General features: G+C 48.1%; 1 protein-coding gene across 1 annotated transcript in view; it reads left to right on the top strand.

Moving 5' to 3' along the window:
- The window catches only part of L1CAM (L1 cell adhesion molecule), a 110,192-nt gene that overhangs the window by 49,841 nt on the left and 43,328 nt on the right, over positions 1-17,023 (top strand). The window contains exons 5-15 of the mRNA XM_056850328.1: positions 175-297; positions 530-700; positions 1,422-1,533; positions 2,863-3,047; positions 7,551-7,682; positions 8,620-8,763; positions 9,123-9,234; positions 9,574-9,740; positions 12,390-12,549; positions 12,643-12,767; positions 16,163-16,264. Of these exons, the coding sequence (XP_056706306.1) occupies positions 175-297; positions 530-700; positions 1,422-1,533; positions 2,863-3,047; positions 7,551-7,682; positions 8,620-8,763; positions 9,123-9,234; positions 9,574-9,740; positions 12,390-12,549; positions 12,643-12,767; positions 16,163-16,264 (1,533 nt within the window). The remainder of the gene's footprint in view (positions 1-174; positions 298-529; positions 701-1,421; positions 1,534-2,862; positions 3,048-7,550; positions 7,683-8,619; positions 8,764-9,122; positions 9,235-9,573; positions 9,741-12,389; positions 12,550-12,642; positions 12,768-16,162; positions 16,265-17,023) is intronic.

Raw genomic sequence — 17,023 nt, 5'->3', positions numbered from 1 at the left:
GCTCCGTGACAATTTTCTCTCCTGAAAAGTGCCCCAAGACTCGAAAAGTTTGGGAAACTCTGATCTAAGGGAAAGAGCTTTGCCTTTCGTGCCCGTAACCCTTCCCTGGCGGTTTCTCAACCTGCCCCTCCAGCCCTAACTTCCTTCTTTGTTCTGTGCTTCCTTACCCTCCAGCGGCTCCCCAGTGGCCGAAGGAGAGCATGGCCCCTTTCGAAGTGGAGGAAGGGGCTTCGGCCATTTTACCATGCAACCCGCCCCTCAGTGCCTTCACCCCCAAAATCTACTGGCTAAACAGCAGTGAGTATTTCGGGTTGCTGTTTGGGAGACCTCTAGATCTGACCAAAATAGGATGGTTGCCTGCTTTTGTAGGAAGTGATCAATCACTAAGCATGTTGGTTTGGGGATGGGCTTGCGTTTTGTTCCTGCGGTGTTGGGTTGGGCTTCCCCTGCAGATTGGGGGAGGAAGACACCTGTCGGATGGCCCAGTGGGACTTGACCCCTCTGCCGTGCTCCGTTCTCCCCTCCCCAGAGATTATCCACATCAGACAGAACGACCGAGTCAACATGGGTCAGGACGGGAACCTTTATTTTGCCAACGTGCAGTTGTCCGACAACCGCCCAGACTACATCTGCAATGCCCACTTCCTCGGCCCCCGAGTAATCATGCAGCAGGAACCTATAGAACTGAAAGTCAAACCTAGTAAGTCTCCGGGGGATCACAGCCCTCGAGGTTGACGTGGCGGGAGTCCTGTTTGATCTCGGTTTCCGAAGTGATGGTATCGCTTTACTCTGCCCTGGTTAGACCTCACCTAGAGTATTGTGTTCAGTTTTGGGCACCACAACTTAAGAAGGATGTAGACAAGCTGGAAGGTGTCCAGAGGAGGGCAACGAAGATGGTGAGGGGTCTGGAGACCAAGTCCTATGAGGAAAGGTTGAAGGAGCTGGGTACGTTTAACCTGAAGAGGAGAAGACTGAGAGGGGATATGATAACCATCCTCAAGTACTTGAAGGGCTGTCATACAGAGGATGGTGCCGAGTTGTTTTCTGTTGCCCCAGAAGGTCGGACCAGAACCAATGGGTTGAAATTAAATGAAAAGAGTTCCCATCTAGACATTAGGAAGAACTTTCTATCAGTTAGAGTGGTTCCTCGGTGGAACAGGCTTCCTCAGGAGGTGGTGATCTCTCCTTCCCTGGAGGTTTTGAAGCAGAGGCTAGATGGCCATCTGTCAGCAATGCTGATTCTTTGACCTCAGGCAGATCATGAGAGGGAGGGCTCCTTGGCCATCTTCTGGGCATGGAGTAGGGGTCACTGGGGGTGTAGGGGGGAGGTAGTTGTGAATGTCCTGCCTTGTGCAGGGGGTTGGACTAGATGACCCTGGTGGTCCCTTCCAACTCTATGATTATATTATTCTTTTCCACAGCCAACTCTATCCTGATGAGGAAGCCACGTCTCATGCTGCCGGAGAAAATGTCCAGCTCCTATGTGGCTCTGCAGGGAAAGTCCTTTACGCTGGAGTGTATCCCAGAGGGGCTGTAAGTTCCCGGGGGAGAAGAGTTGTTCGGGGGCAATGGGGTAGTCGTGCAAAGACTTGCGAGTAAAGATGGACATGGTGTCTCTGTTGGGAGATCATTTCAGAGGGTAGCTGTGTCAGTCCGCAGTAGAAGAGCTAGGTTTGAGTTCCCTACTGTGCTGTTGGTCTATTAGTTTGGGGGGGGGGGGTTGTATATTTTCATTGTGATTTCGTGGGGGTGCTGACATGTTTTGTTAATTTGTGAGCTGCTGCAAAGAAGCAAGACAAAATAAATATGTTTTTAAAAGGAAGGATTCTGGATTTCCCCTTTGCTCCTTACAGAAGGTTGGCAGGGAAATGGAAATCTCAGCCTGGGAACAAGAACTTCTCTGAGCCATCAGACTAACATTAGAACATAAGAAAAGCCCTGCTGGATCGGACCAAGGCCCATCAAGTCCAGCAGTCTGTTCACACAGGAGCCAACCAGGTGCCACTAGGAAGCCCACAAACAAGACGACTGCAGCAGCACCATCCTGCCTGTGTTCCAATACAATAGGCATGCTCCTCTGATACTAGAGAGAATAGGTGTGCATCATGACTGGCATCCATTTGGACTAGTAGTTGTGGATAGCCCCATCCTCCATAAGAGCATAACGAAAGCCCTGCTGGATCAGGCCAAGGCCCATCAAGTCCAGCAGTCAGTTCACACAGTGGCCAACCAGGTCCCTCTAGGAAGCCCACAAACAAGACAACTGCAGCAACGTTATCCTGCCTGCGTTCCAATACAATGGGGATGCTCCTCTGATCCTGGACAGAATAGGTATGCATCATGACTAGCATCCATTTGGACTAGTAGCCATGAATAGCCCCATCCTCCATAAGAACGTAAGAAAGGCCGTGCTGGATCAGACCAAGGCCCATGAAGTCCAGGAGTCTGTTCACACAGGGGCCAACTAGGGGCCTCTAGGAAGCCCACAAACAAGACGACTGTAGCAGCATTATCCTGCGTGTATCCCACAGCACCTAATATGATAGGCATGCTCCACTGATCCTGGAGATAATAGGTATGCATCATGACTGGCATCCATTTGGACTAGCAGCCATGGGTAGCCCCATTCTCCATAAGAACATAAGGAAAGCCCTGTTGCATCAGACCAAGGCCCATCAAGTCCAGCAGTCTGTTCCCACAGCGGCCAACCAGGTGCCTCTAGGAAGCCCACAAACAAGACGACTGCAGCAGCATTACCCTGCCTGCGCTCCACAGCGCCTAATATAATGACTATTTGCCCTCAGACCAAAGTGAGAAGCCAGCTTTCCTGACTCCCCTTACTTTTTCCCCTTCTCACCACAGCCCCACACCGACAGTGGAATGGATCTACAAGGACGGGCTGATGCCCCTACACCGGGCGGTCCTCGAGAACTTCAACAGGACCCTGCGCATTGAGAACGTGACCGAGGACGACGACGGCGAATATCAGTGCATCGCCCGCAACACCCACGGCTACACGCAGCACACGTTCCACGTGGCTGTTGAAGGTACGTGCGAGATTGTAGCAAAAGAAAAAGGACTATCAAAGAGCTGAGGGAAAGTGGGGGATCCGGGGGAAAGATTTTAGGACTTTCACACATACCCATAACAAGACATGATCCACGCCAGGCCTTGCTCAGGTCTTGCAAACTGAGGGCCGTGGTTTCCTTTATAGGGTCCGTCCATCTCTCGTTGGGTCTCCCTCTTTTCCTGCTGCCTTCCGCTTTTCCCAACATGAAAACCCTAGGATGGGACAATAAAAAAACAGATAAGAAATATAAAATATTAACATTAAAATTAACATTTTATTTAATAAAATAAACATATACGGTTAGCACCATACCACTACAAAACAACCCAAACCTAGGCAAGTTTGGTGCCGAGTTGTTTTCTGTTGCCCCAGAAGGTCGGACCAGAACCAACTGGTTGAAATTAAATCAGAAGAGTTTCCGTCTAGACATTAGGAAGAATTTTCTAACGGTCAGAGCGGTTCCTCAGTGGAACAGGCTTCTTCGGGAGGTGGTGATCTCTCCTTCCCTGGAGGTTTTTAAGCAGAGGCTAGATGGCCATCTGTCAGCAATGCTGATTCTATGACCTTAGGCAGATCATGAGAGGGCATCTTGGCCATCTTCTGGGCGTGGAGTAGGGGGTCACTGGGGGTGTGTGGGGGAGGTAGTTGTGAATTTCCTGCGTTGTGCAGGGGGTTGGACTAGATGACCCTGGTGGTCCTTTCCAACTCTATGATTCTATGATTCTAACCTACTCCATTTCAGTTTCAGTATCTCTTGCTTTCCAAAGCCCTGCAGGACCTGATTCAATTTCTCCTCTTTGTTTGCACTCTGCAAAGGCCCTCTTCTCCGAGCAGAAACCGAGAGCCAGTTATTCCCGTGGAATATCTTCTGTGGGAATCTGGTGATGTTCCCAGACTGATGTTTCCAGGGAAGAGCTATTCTTTCAACGTGCCGCGTTCTGTTCCGCTTGCAAGTTGTGCCAAACAGAAATGAGGACTGCTTCAGTCCAAGGATTATTCTAATGTGCAGTGTCAAAAAAATTGTGCGGCATGAAATAGGTTTCTGTGCAGCTGGGTGTATGGAATTTAATGAAGGATTTGGTTGTTTCTTAAAAAGAACTGGACGAGAAAAAAAGACGTATAGCGGAGTTTGAGTCTTGTCTCACAACTCCAGCAATTAGCGGAACCAAGCAACACCAGGATAAGACAACATTCACACCAGCTGTTGTGTGCATCACAGACATTATTCTTTATTGGTTTGTTTTGTCATCATAAGCAAATACTCTTCAGTGCTAAAGCACCTGAGCTCTACAATCTGTGAAGGTGGATGTAATAGAAATGAATTGCTGGGGGTAATGCAACAGCACTGGGAGACCTTTAGCACAGTAATGGAGAAGTGTGAGAAACTGACAGATAGAATCATAGAAGAAGGGACCACCAGGGTCATCTAGTCCAACCCCCTGCACAATGCAGGAAATTCACAACTACCTCCCCGCCTACACCCCCAGTGACCCCTACTCCATGGCCAGAAGATGTCCAAGATGTCCTCCCTCTTATCATCTGCCTAAGGTCATAGAATCAGCATTGCTGACAGATGGCCATCTAACATTAAAAACCTCCAGGGAAGGGGAGCTCACCACCTCCCGAGGAAGCCTGTTCCACCGAGGAACCGCTCTATCTGCTAGAAAATTGTTCCTAATGTCTAGACGGAAACTCTTTTGATTTAATTTCAACCGGTTGGTTCTAGTTCGACCTTCTGGGGCAAAAGAAATCAACTCGGCACCCCCCTCTATCTGACAGCCCTTCAAGTACTTGAAGATGGTTATCATATCCCCTCTCAGTCCTCTTCAAGCTAAACATACCCAGCTCCTTCAGACGAAGTGGATATAGATCAGGGGTGTCGAACTCATTTGTTACGATGGCCGAATATGTCATAAACGTTACCTGGTCGGGCCAGGCCATGCCTCACCTGTCCAGATTGGCAGTGGGGGGGGGCATGCTAACTCACCTGGCTCGCGGGCCGGATAAGAGCTCTCAAGGGGTTGGCCCTGGCTCGCTGGCCTTATGTTTGACCAATTTGATGTAGAACTTACAGCCCCATGACAACCCAAACAACAGACAAACCATGCTAATCTTCCCAACCGATCCACAGAAGAGTTTTACCAGCTATCCATCTACATTCCTTGCCTGGATTCCTTTATTACGTCACCAAGGACTCCTTTTAGTGATGAAAACCAACCTGCTTACTGTTTATTTTATTTTATTTATTGCATTTCTATCCCGCCCTCATTCCCAGCAAGCCAGGCTCAGAGCGGGTCACAACAGGATAAAAACGTAGGTTGAAACACATATTAAAACATACTATAAAATCATTCTTCGTTATACATTAAAACAATAGAACAAGATGGCATTCTCTTTCGTTTGTGCCGCTAGACCCTAAACAGGCCTGGAGAACAGAGGACCCCCAGATCTAGTTGGGGGAGGATGGGGAGGCCAACAAATGATGAAAACAGAGGACAGTTTTATAAAGACTGAAATCAAATCCAACTCAGACGAAGAAAAAACACTTCCAAGCCCATGTTAATTCTGTCCAGCAATTTAACAAATCTGGAAACTTTGCAAGCGAATCTGGCATGTCTTGTGGTCATGCCTTGTGGTCTTGGCATGACTTGTGGTCAAGAAGAGATACAAAGGAAAACACATTCATCGTTGTGTGACGTATGCAAGCTGAGACTTATTGCGCTACTGGACTACTCCAGATCGTTCCCCCCTATTAAAATGGCCATTCTTACCGCCCTTTGACTCCCAGTTACAACGTGCACAATTGAACAATCCTTTAGAAGTCTGCGCAGAGTGTAGGTATAGGGTTGTGGGCCTGCCTGCCAATGCCTCCACGGATGAGGATGAGGAAGAAACGGAGGAAGCCGGCCCCAGCCCTTGCAAGCCTCCATGCAGCCCTTGTCCACTGGACGAGGCAGAAGCCCCACCCTCCCCAATCTTCACCTCCAAATCTCCAGGAATTTCCTAACTTGGAGTTGGCAACCCTACTCAGAAGGAAAGCAGGGTTCGCCTGGGTTAGTTCTTGGATGGGAGACCACTGAGGAAGTCCAGGGCTGCTCCACTGAGGCAGGCAATGGCAAACCACCTCTGTGTGCCTTTTGCCCTGACCTGGTAGCCCAGGCTAGCCCGATCCTAGAAGCTAAGCAGGGTCAGCCCTGGTTAGTACTTGAGGAAGTACCACCGAGGAAGTCCAGGGTCGCTATGCAGAAGCAGGCAACGGCCAGCCACCTCTTTTCGTCTCTTGCCTTGAAAACCCTAAGGGGGTGCCATACATCGGCTGTGTCCCTTCTACAATGACATAAGATCGCAGTACATTCTCTCCATATTGTCATCCTTTCCTGGGAGATCGGAAGAAGCTAAAGTTTCCCTTCTCAGCAGACTCCTCTCGGGAGATAACCAACCAAGTAGCCAAATTTTGCCTCCAGTCTAGTGGGATTTGTAAACTGCCGATTGAAAACCTTTCCCCATAGAAGATCTTCCCTCCTCCTCTTTAAATCATCCCTCCCAGAACCATCAACGTTTATTATTTTAACCTAACTTTGATTTTTATTCAGAGCTGATAAATAAAAGAAGAAGAAGAGGAAGAGTTGGTTTTTATATGCCGACTTTCTCTGCCACTTAAGGCAGAATCAAACTGGCTTACAATCACCTTCCCTTAAGAACATAAGAACATAAGAAAGGCCCTGCTAGATCACACCAAGGCCCATCAAGTCCAGCAGTCTGTTCACACAGTGGCCAACTAGGTGCCTCTAGGAAGTCACAAACAAGATGACTGCAGCAGCACCATCCTGCCTGTGTTCCACCGCACCCAAAATAATAGGCATGCTCCTCTGATACTAGAGAGAATAGGTATGCAGCATGACTAGTATCCATTTTAACTAATAGCCATGAATACCCCCTTTCCTCCATGAATATGTCTACTCCCCTCTTAAAGCCTTCCAAGTTGGCAGCCATCACCACATCCTGGGGCAGGGAGTTCCACAATTTAACTATGCTTCCCCTCCCCACAACAGACATCCTGTGAGGTAGGTGGGGCTGAGAGAGCTGTGACTAGCCCAAGGTCACCCAGCTGGCTTCATGTGGAGGAGCGGGGAAACAAATCCAGTTCACCAGATTAGCCTCCGCCGTTCATGTGGAGGAGTGGGGGAACAACCCCGAGACTCCACTGCTCCAAACCACCGTTCTTAACCACTATACCACTGTGGCTCGATTGATTGATTGATTGATTGATTGATTGATTGATTGATTGAAATTGGCTGTGAATTAACGGCACTTTCAGCCCCTAGTGACGGTGGAGATGGGGGAGCTTTGAGATCAGGAGAATACACTTGAATCTCTTTCTTTTAGGTTTCAAAAGTTGGCCGGGCACAAGCAGCTAACCGTAGGCCGGAACTGACATTATTTCAATCAGCGCAATTAACAGTGATCCTTTTCCTATCAGCTGCTCCATCATGGTCCAAGCAGCCAGAGAGCCATATCTATGGGCCGGGGGAGAACGTGCGCATGCCTTGCGAGGCCGACGGGAAACCCAAGCCGGAGATGGAGTGGAGAATAAACGGGATTCCTCTCAAAAGTGAGTATTGTGTCTAGATCACTGGTTCCCAACCAGGGGTCCACGAGAACTAAACCAGGGGTCCATGAAACAAAGTTATAAACCCATAATAAATTAATATTTTCAATTAAAAGTTCTCTATTATAAAATATATATTCAAATATTATTCTAAGTTTAATGTTTAACTAACAGTTATGATTAAAGTTTATTTTCAAATTCTCAGAATTTTTATTTTGAAACTTGGGGTCCCTGCACCGAACAAAAAAGTCCTAGTGGTCCCTGGTCAAAAAAAGGTTGGGAACCACTGGTCTAGATCAAGGGACGTAATACTACCACTGTATTCTGCATTGGTCAGACCTCACTTGGAATACTGTGTCCAGCTTTGGGCTCCACAGTTTCAGAAGGATGTTGACAAGTTGGAGCGTGTCCAGAGGAGGGCGACCAGAATGGTCAAAGGTCTGGAATCCAGGCCCTATGAGGAGAGACTTAGGGAGTTGGGTTTGCTTACTTTGGAGAAGAGAAGGTTGAGGGGAGACATGATGCCCATGTTGAAATATTTGAAGGGATGTCATGTTGATGAGGGAACTAGCTTGTGCTCTGTTGCTCCAGAGACTAGGACGCGGAGTAATGGATTTAAACTAAGAGAAAAGCGATTCCACCTAAACGTTAGGAAGAACTTTCTGACGACGAGGGCTGTTCGACGGTGGGATGCACTTCTGCCTTGGAGGGTGGTGGAGTCCCCGTCTTCGGAGGTCTTTAAGCAGAGGCTAGATGGCCATCTGTCGGGAGCACTTTCATTGTGGGATCCTGCATGGCAGGGGGTTGGACTGGATGGCCCTTGTGGTCTCTTCCGACCTTGCGTGATTTTTGTGATTTGGGGTGGGGGAGTGGGGAGGGGAACAAGGCACCAGAGCGCCCGACTTCCCCTTCCGTGCCTCAATTCTCTGTCGGGTTTCAGATCTGCCGCCGGACCCGAGGAGGATGCTGCAACGGGGAGCCCTGATCTTCAGCCAGGTGGAGCCCAACGATACGGCGGTGATCCAGTGCCATGCCCACAACAAACATGGCAGCCTCTTAGCCAACGCTTACATCTACGTAGTCCGTGAGTCCCTCTGTTTGTCTTGGATCAGAGCAAAGCCGGCGAGGGGAAAGTTGGAAAGGTGGGGTGTTTGCGGGACCTGCGGAAGGTCCTGTTGCCCCAACAAGGCTGTCATTTGACATGACGGGAGGGTGAGAGATTCAAAACAGATAAAAGGAAGGATTTCTTCACACGACGCATAGTTAAATTGTGGAACTCCCTGCCTCCGGATGTGGTGATGGCGGCCAACTTGGAAGGCTTTAAGAGGGGAGCGGACATGTCCATGGAGGAGAGGGCTATCCATGGCCACTAGTCAAAATGGCCGGGACCAGCTGTTTGTTTAGCTAGTAGCCTGTGCCAAACATCTGCTTGGTTTGCCCCAGGCCTCCCAGCACAGATCCTGACCCCCGACAACATGAGCTACAGCGTGGTGGAGAACCAAACGGCCTTTTTGCACTGCAAAACCTTTGGGGCGCCGGGGCCTACGGTGAAATGGTGAGTCCTCTCCTCACTTATTCTGCTCTCAGGTGACCCTCAAAACGTGCGGGGGCTTGCTTTGTCCTTAGTTTGTGCCACCTTCACATGTCGACCGATCTCCAGACTACAGAGATCTGTCCCCCTGAAGGAAATGGTTGCTTTGGAGGGTGGGGGGACCCTACAGCATTAGACCCCCGTTAAGGTCCTGCCCCTCCCCACACCCCACCCTTCCTAGTCTCTACCCCCCAAACCTCCCAGAGTTCTGGAACCCAGAGCTGGCAACCCCAGGCATGACGATTAGGGAATTTTCTCCTTGACGCACCACCCACTCCACCCCTTTCTTCTTCTCCTCTCCAGGTTTACGGAAGACACGTCCCCTGCCCTCGAAAACGACCGGTCCTTCGAGTTCACAAACGGTACCCTGCAGCTGGAGCAAGTCCAGGGCAAGGACGCGGGGAGTTATCAGTGCTTGGCGAAGAACGACCAGAACGAAGTCTCCATCACCGCGCGTCTCATTGTCAAAAGTGAGCTTCCCCAGCGTGCGCCTGGTTATTCGAGGGACGATATGAAATCGCAGACGGGGTATCGTGTTAAGCAGAATGAGGCATGATGGGAAGGAAGTGGGTCAGAGCGAGGTACCGGGTGCCAGTGGGGTGTAGTTGCTAAAGAATTGGACCTGGGAGCCCTGGGTTCAAATCCACCTTCTGCCTTGATGCTTACTAGATAATCATTGGCCCGTCTCTCATTCTATCTCTCTGCCTGGCCTACCTCATAGGGTTATTGGCTATTTATGCAGGGTCGATTTTGATTCTCGCTCAAAGCTCCTTTTAAAAATCTGACCTTTAAAATACCTATTCGCAGTCCCGATGCAAGAGGAGAAAGTCAAACAAATTCCACCCCTCACTTGCCTGCTTCTTTGTTCCTTTGTTTGCATAGCCATTAGCAATCATCGTTTGCATAGCTAACCCTCGGCTGTGATTCTTCATGCTTCCTTGAGTGGATGCTTCGAGGCGGGGACGGAGCAAATAAAAAAGGTCGCTTTAAAGGGGCTCTTAAGAAATGCGAAGCAGGCGTGCGCTGGCTTCGCAGTGACTTCTGGAATGACGGTTCAGCATGAAGAACTAAAAAAAATAAATATGCGGGGCACTTCAGCCTGGAACGCGCTGCTAATCGCCAAGCATAAATGGCCACTGTGAGGGTAGCAATAGGGAAGAGAGAGCCATATATACCACTCCTTTGAGGAAAGGTGGGGTAAAAATACCCCAGATATGTGAAAAATAGGCCTGAGGGTTTCGACATTCACCTTCAAAGGCAAACAGAGCGAACGGTCTCAGAAAGACGGAAGAGAACTTGCTTTACTATCTGTTCTAGTACACACTTAAATGGGTCTCCCCTCCTCCCTTTTATCTTCACAACAGCGTTGTGAGGTAGGCTGGGATGAGAGAGAATGGCTGACCCAAGGACACCGAGCATGCTTCATGGCAGAGTGGAGATTTGAACCCAGGTTTTTCAGATCCTCGTTCAACAGGCTAACCCACTAGCATTTCCTCCTGCCCCTGAGAGGTTTCATCCAAGGACATTCACTAGTAACTATATAGTGCAATAAGGGAGCATCACCAAATTCACAGCTTCCCATGATATAACACTCTCCTCTTCCTGAGTCTTTTGAGATAGTGCCAGAACTGTATCCTCCATCATAATTTCGGAAAACAGGTCAGATTCCTTTGGGTCTTGTGCCGTCGCTTGAGTAGCCCTATTCAGCAATGTTGCACGCTCTCTCTTTCACCAGGATTGGTGGCAGAGAAACACTGTAGCTCATTTGCATACATTAAATCATTTATAAACACAGAGACTGAAAGAAAAATGTGCTGTTATTGAGCTGACCTAAGAAAAACCTCTCCATGTAAATATTAGAAGAAGAAGAAGAGGAAGAGTTGGTTTTTATATGCTGATTTTCTCTACCACTTAAGGGAGAATCAAACTGGCTTACAATCTCCTTCCCCTCCCCACAGCAGACACCCTGTGAGGTAGGTGGGGCTGAGAGAGCTCTTAATAGAACTGTGACTTGCCCAAGGTCATCCAGCTGGCTTCGGGTGTAGGAGTGGGGAAACAAATCCAGTTCACCAGATTAGCATCCGCCGCTCATGTGGAGGAACGGGGAATCGAACCCGGTTCTCCAGATCAGAGTCCACCGCTCCAAACCACCGCTCTTAACCAATACACCATGCTGAGATAGTTTAAAGGTAGCCCGATGGCCACTATAATCAGGGGTGACTGTACCACGAGGCCCGTAAGGTGGCCGGTTTAGATGGGGTTGGGTTTTGGAGTGTCCATAAAGACAACAGAGTGGGAAATGGGGTGAGAGCCAGTGTGGTGTAATGGTTAAGGGTGTCTGCCTAGGATCTGGGAGACCCAGGTTCAAATCTCCACTTGTGCCATGGAAGCTCGCTGGGTGACCTTGGGCCAGTCACACTCTTTCAGCCGAACCTACCTCACAGGGCCGTTGTGAGGATAAATGGAGGAGAGGGGAATGATGTAAGCTACTTTGGGTCCCCGTTGGGGAGAAAAGGGAGATATAAACGAATGAAATAAACAGGAAAAAACGCTCTCCCCCAGTTCCCAGTTTGTTTCAGCTAGGAGAATATCTCATTGTGATGAAGGGGAGCGTTGACTCTCGAAAGCTTACCCCCTGAAAATCTCGATGGTCTCTAAGGTGCTTCTGAACTCCAATCTTATCTCAGCCTTGTTAATGAGGTGGCAGAGGAAACCTGCCAATTAATTTTTCTGCCTTGGGGCACCAAAATGAGTTGGCTGGCCCCAGTTGCAGTGGAAAGAGCCGAAGCGGTACGGAAGAGTGGGGAGGGAAAAGAGTGGTGAGCCAAAATTACGAGAGGCCTGTTGAGACCTCTGCAAGGCATGATTGGGAAGGGAACCAAAATTACGAGAGGCCTGTTGAGACCTCTGCAAGGCATGATGGGGAAGGGAACCAAAATTACGAGAGGCCTGTTGAGACTTCTGCAAGGCATGATGGGGAAGGGAACCAAAATTACGAGAGGCCTGTTGAGACTTCTGCAAGGCATGATGGGGAAGGGAACCAATATTACAAGAGGCCTGTTGAGACCACGGCAAGGCATAATGGGGGAGAGAGAGCACAACTCTCTGATCTCTTCCAGGAGCCACCAGGATTTTGGTGGGGCCTGCCAACAAGAAGATGATGAAAGGCACCAGCGTGACCTTCCACTGTGAGGCGTGGTTTGACGACTCCATACTGAAGCATGGAATCAAATGGCAACTAGAAGGACGGGACATTAAGGAGTCAGACGACACCGACAAGTGAGTGTTGTGGGCGAAGGGGCGGACAGGAAGGCTTGCTCCCCTGGGAGGAAACCTGCGCGGTATTTGTTGTGTTCGTTTCTCTCTCCCCAGGTATTTCATCAGCAATACCACCCTGACCATCACCGACTTGGACTACTCTGATCAAGGGTTGTACAGCTGTGTGGCTTGGACATCTCTCGACTCTGTGAGGAAGAGCGCCAGGCTGTTGGTGGCTGGCAAGTATCCAGAAAGGGCATTAGGAAGTAGGCTGTTTCCCCTCTTGGGACCTCTCAGGACTCCAGTGAGAAAGTCAAAGGCATGGATTGGGGTGGTTGTTACGGGTGGCAGGTTTTGGGGGGTAGGGTGGCCAACCTTCAGGTGAAGCCATGGCTCTATGGTAGAGCATCTGTTTGGCATGCAGAAGGTCCTACACTCAATCTCTGGCATCTCCAATGAAAAGGTTCAGAGAGAGTGTCTCTGTGTGTAAAGTGCTGTCAAGTCACAGCCGATTTATGGCAACCCGGTAGGATTGTTAAGGCAAGACATAACAGAGGTGGTTTACCATTGCCTTCCTCTGCATAGTGATCCTGGTATTCCTTGGTGGTCTCCTATCCAAGTACTAATCACGGCTGACCCCGCTTAGCTTCTGAGATCTGACGAGATCATGGTAGCTTGGGCCATCCAGGTCAAGGCAAGAGATAAATAGGGGTGGTTTGCTATTGCTTGCCTCTGTATAGCAACCCTGAACTTCCTTGGTTGTCTCCCATCCAAGTACTTACCTGGGCTGACTCCGCTTAGTTTCTGAGATCTGACAAGATCAGGGTATCCCAAGCCATCCAGGTCAAGGCAAGAGATAAACAGAGGTGGTCTGCCGTTGCCTGCCTCTGCGTAGCAACCCTGGACTACTTGGGGGTCTCCCATCCAAGAACTAACCAGGGCCCACCCTGCTTAGCTTCCAGGATCTGACAAGATCAGGGTAGCCTGGGCCATGCAGGTCAGGGTGGTTCAGGTAGCAGGTGATCTGAAAGACCTCCACCTGAGACCCCGGAGAGCTGCTGCCAGTCTGAGTAGACAATACTGACTTTGATGGACTGGGGGTCTGATTCAGTATAAGGCAGCTTCACATGTTCAGGTGGTGCCTGGAGATCTCCCAGAGTTACAACTAATCTCCAAACTACAAAGATCAATTCCCCTGGAGAAAATGGCTGCTTTGGAGGCTGGACTCTAGGGCATTATATCCCACTGAGCTCCCCCGCTTCCCAAATCCCGTCTTCCCCAGGGTCCATCCCTAAATCTCCAGGGATTTCCCAACACAGTTGGCAGCCTTATTTGTGGGAACCGCAATGTGTTGTCCGGTATTTAATTAGTAGGCTAATCAATTAAAAGCGGAGCTGGTTAATTGGTGGGGATCTATTCTAATGAAATTTGAATAGGTAAGGGCTGCACACAAAGGTCTTTTTTTTAAAGGCAGATTTTGTTCTGCTGTGTTACTATAATAAGGAACTTAAAATATTAAAGATGGCCTTTCTACGTAGAACCTTTTGTTTAATAAATCATCAGCCGTTTTACTCTCCTTTAATATGTCAAGAAAGGAATCTGTTTCGAGATTAGGGTAACACACAAATGAACTTTAAATTTCATCATCAAATTATCAAAAAGGCAACTTATTAATGATCTAAAAACGTCTTTGGACATCCCCGATCAGTTATGTAAATTAATATATTAATTTTTAACAGTTTTGATGCATTCTTTCTTACCAAAACCAAATACAAAAAAAAATGCTTAATTTGCCTTAAATACATTTAATATATACATAAATTATATTTAAAAGAAAGTTTATTTAATGTAACAGTTTAATCTGCGATACTATCAATTTTCCACTTTTTTTCTCCCAATCCCCCCATTGTCTGTCTTTAGGGTGGTTAGTTGCGAGCAAAAAGCAGCACAAAGGCTCCGCTGAAATCAATAATACAATAATTTACTAAATGCCTATAACATCCGTTATAATTCTCTGCATTGCAAAACATAAATTGCATAGCATGAACACAAATAAGGAACCAACAGTTACTCAGAGGAACGAATTCAACTGATGAGACCAACTGATGAAGCAGTTTTGCGAAACGTACACTGATCTAGAGGTGTCGTCTTATTGACTGGACTCTGCTTGCTTTCTTCTCCTGGTTGGGCACATTCGCGGTCTTGGAATCAGGGGAAACAGCCACGGCTTACCACTTCCTTGACACAATTTTGGGACACCTTCATATAGATCAGCTCCAGTAGCGCTTGAAAGGACATATTCTCTCATGGAATTCGTTCCTCTGAGTAATTGATGGTTCCTTATTTGTTCCTTATTTGTGTTCATGCTATGCAATTTATGTTTTGCAATGCAGAGAATTATAATGGATGTTATAGGCATTTAGTAAACTATTGTATTGTTGACTTCAACTGAGCCTTCGTGCTGCTTTTTGCTAGCAACTTTGTTAATTCAGCATAGGTATTTCTTATATAAGAACCTCCAGGCGGTGGCTGGAAATCTCCCACTATTACAACTGATCTCCAGCCAATAGAGATCAGTTCACCTGGAGCAAAGGGCCGCTTTGACCATTGGACTCTATGGCATTGAAGTCCCTCCCTTCCCCAAACCCCGCCCTCCTCAGGTCGACCACCAAAATCTCCAGGTATTTCCCAACCCGGAGCTGGCAAGCCTATCTGTCTTCCACTTTTATACCTACTTCTGCCTTCTTAGAGTCTCTTAAAATATAGATCAACTTTAAATTGGATAAACTATTCCATCATTTAATCTCCCATTCTTCTATGATCTCCCTATTGATTTTTAAAATGTAATCTCTCTTCTGATTTTTCTAGTATTTTTCAACCTTGATTCCTGTGGTCATCCATAAATTAAATAGCAGCTCAGTTATCTTGTTTCACATATTCTAAATAGTATCATTTCTGGAACTAAAGGGATTTCTACTTCTGCTACTTGTGGACCCAATTTGTTGCCTTTATACCAAAAGCAAATTAAGTTGTTGGCACTGCTAACACATATATATGAGAACAGCATTTTTCCATCTAAATTTCCAGCACCAACATTAGAATACATATTTTTTTTATTCCGATTTTTATCAGGACGGGGTGGTGGTGGTGCGGGGAAGTGCCATTTAGAATTTCCGTCTTAGGTTTCAGCACTCTTGGGGTTGGCCTTGGCAAATCTGCTGAAAGAGTTTGGGAAGATCTTGGAGCCTGCATAGTGTTGCCAACCTCCAGGTGGTGGCTGGAGATCTCCCGCTATTACAACTGATCTCCAGCCGATAGAGATCAGTTCACCCGGAGAAAATGGCCTCTTTGGCAATTGGACTTTATGGCATTGAAGCCCCTCCCCTACACGAACTCTGCCCTCCTCAGGTTTTGCCCCCAAAATCTCAAGGTATTTTCCAACCCGGAGCTGGCAATCCTAAGCCAACATCTGTCAATTGCAAAGCTTTTTTTGGGGGGGGGGGTAGTTGTGAATTTCCTTCATTGTGCAGGGGGTTGGACTAGATGACCCTGGTGGTCCCTTCCAACTCTATGATTTTATGATCTTCTAGGGGCTTTATCTCCCGTTTGGGTCAGGTAATTTTCTCCCTTTCAGGCTTGCCCGGTCCGGTGTTGGATCTGGAATTGTCAGAGCAGCAGGAACGCCAAGTGAAGTTGACGTGGACGCCGGGAGACGATCACAACAGTCCTATCCTGAGTAAGAAATCGCAATGGGTGTCTTGGGCCTAGAGAAGAGCGTTGCCAAAATATCAAGAGGCAGTCCAAATCCAGAAGCTATTTGTGTTCTATCATCAAAACTCTTGTATGAGGGTGTTTGGGGTTGCCGTCTCCAGCACCCCAGATCTTTTCTGTCCCAGTAATCACCTCAGGAAAGAACATCAGAGAACAACGCAGCTGTCGTGTTCGTCAGCAATTTATCCTCTTTTCTCTAAATCAGAGAGAGATAGAAGAAGAGTTGGTTTTTCTATGCCGATTTTCTCTGCCTTTTAAGGAGAATCCATTCAGCTTACAATCTTCTTCCCCACAACAGACACCTTGTGAGGTAGGTGGGGCTGAGACAGTTCGGAGAGAACTGTGACTAGCCCAAGGTCACCCGGCTGGCTTCATGTGGAGGAGCGGGGAACCCGGAGTTAGTGTCTCCTTTGCAACTGAGAGCTCTGTGTGTGCATTTTGGCATTGAAACTGAGATCCTTTCGGACCTGAGGTTTAAAGGCAAGGTGGTTGATGAGATGGGGTACGCCTAAAAGTTTTACAAACATTTGAAATCTCAGGCATGCTTATCTGAGAGGAGGGACTCCTTGTTGACCATACGTCCAGTGGCAAGCCCGGGTGTCACTTGTTCAATGACCAAAGTCGGCATATAAAAACCAACTCTCCTTCTCCTTCTCCTCCTTCTCCTTCTCCTTCTCCTTCTCCTTCTCCTTCTCCTTCTCTTCTCCTCCTCCTCCTCCTCCTC

The sequence above is a fragment of the Euleptes europaea genome, chromosome 1 (assembly GCF_029931775.1).
Source record: "Euleptes europaea isolate rEulEur1 chromosome 1, rEulEur1.hap1, whole genome shotgun sequence".
NCBI lineage: Eukaryota > Metazoa > Chordata > Lepidosauria > Squamata > Sphaerodactylidae > Euleptes > Euleptes europaea.
The sequence above is the reverse complement of the archived record's forward strand: the minus strand, read 5'-3'. Positions and strand labels throughout refer to the sequence as shown.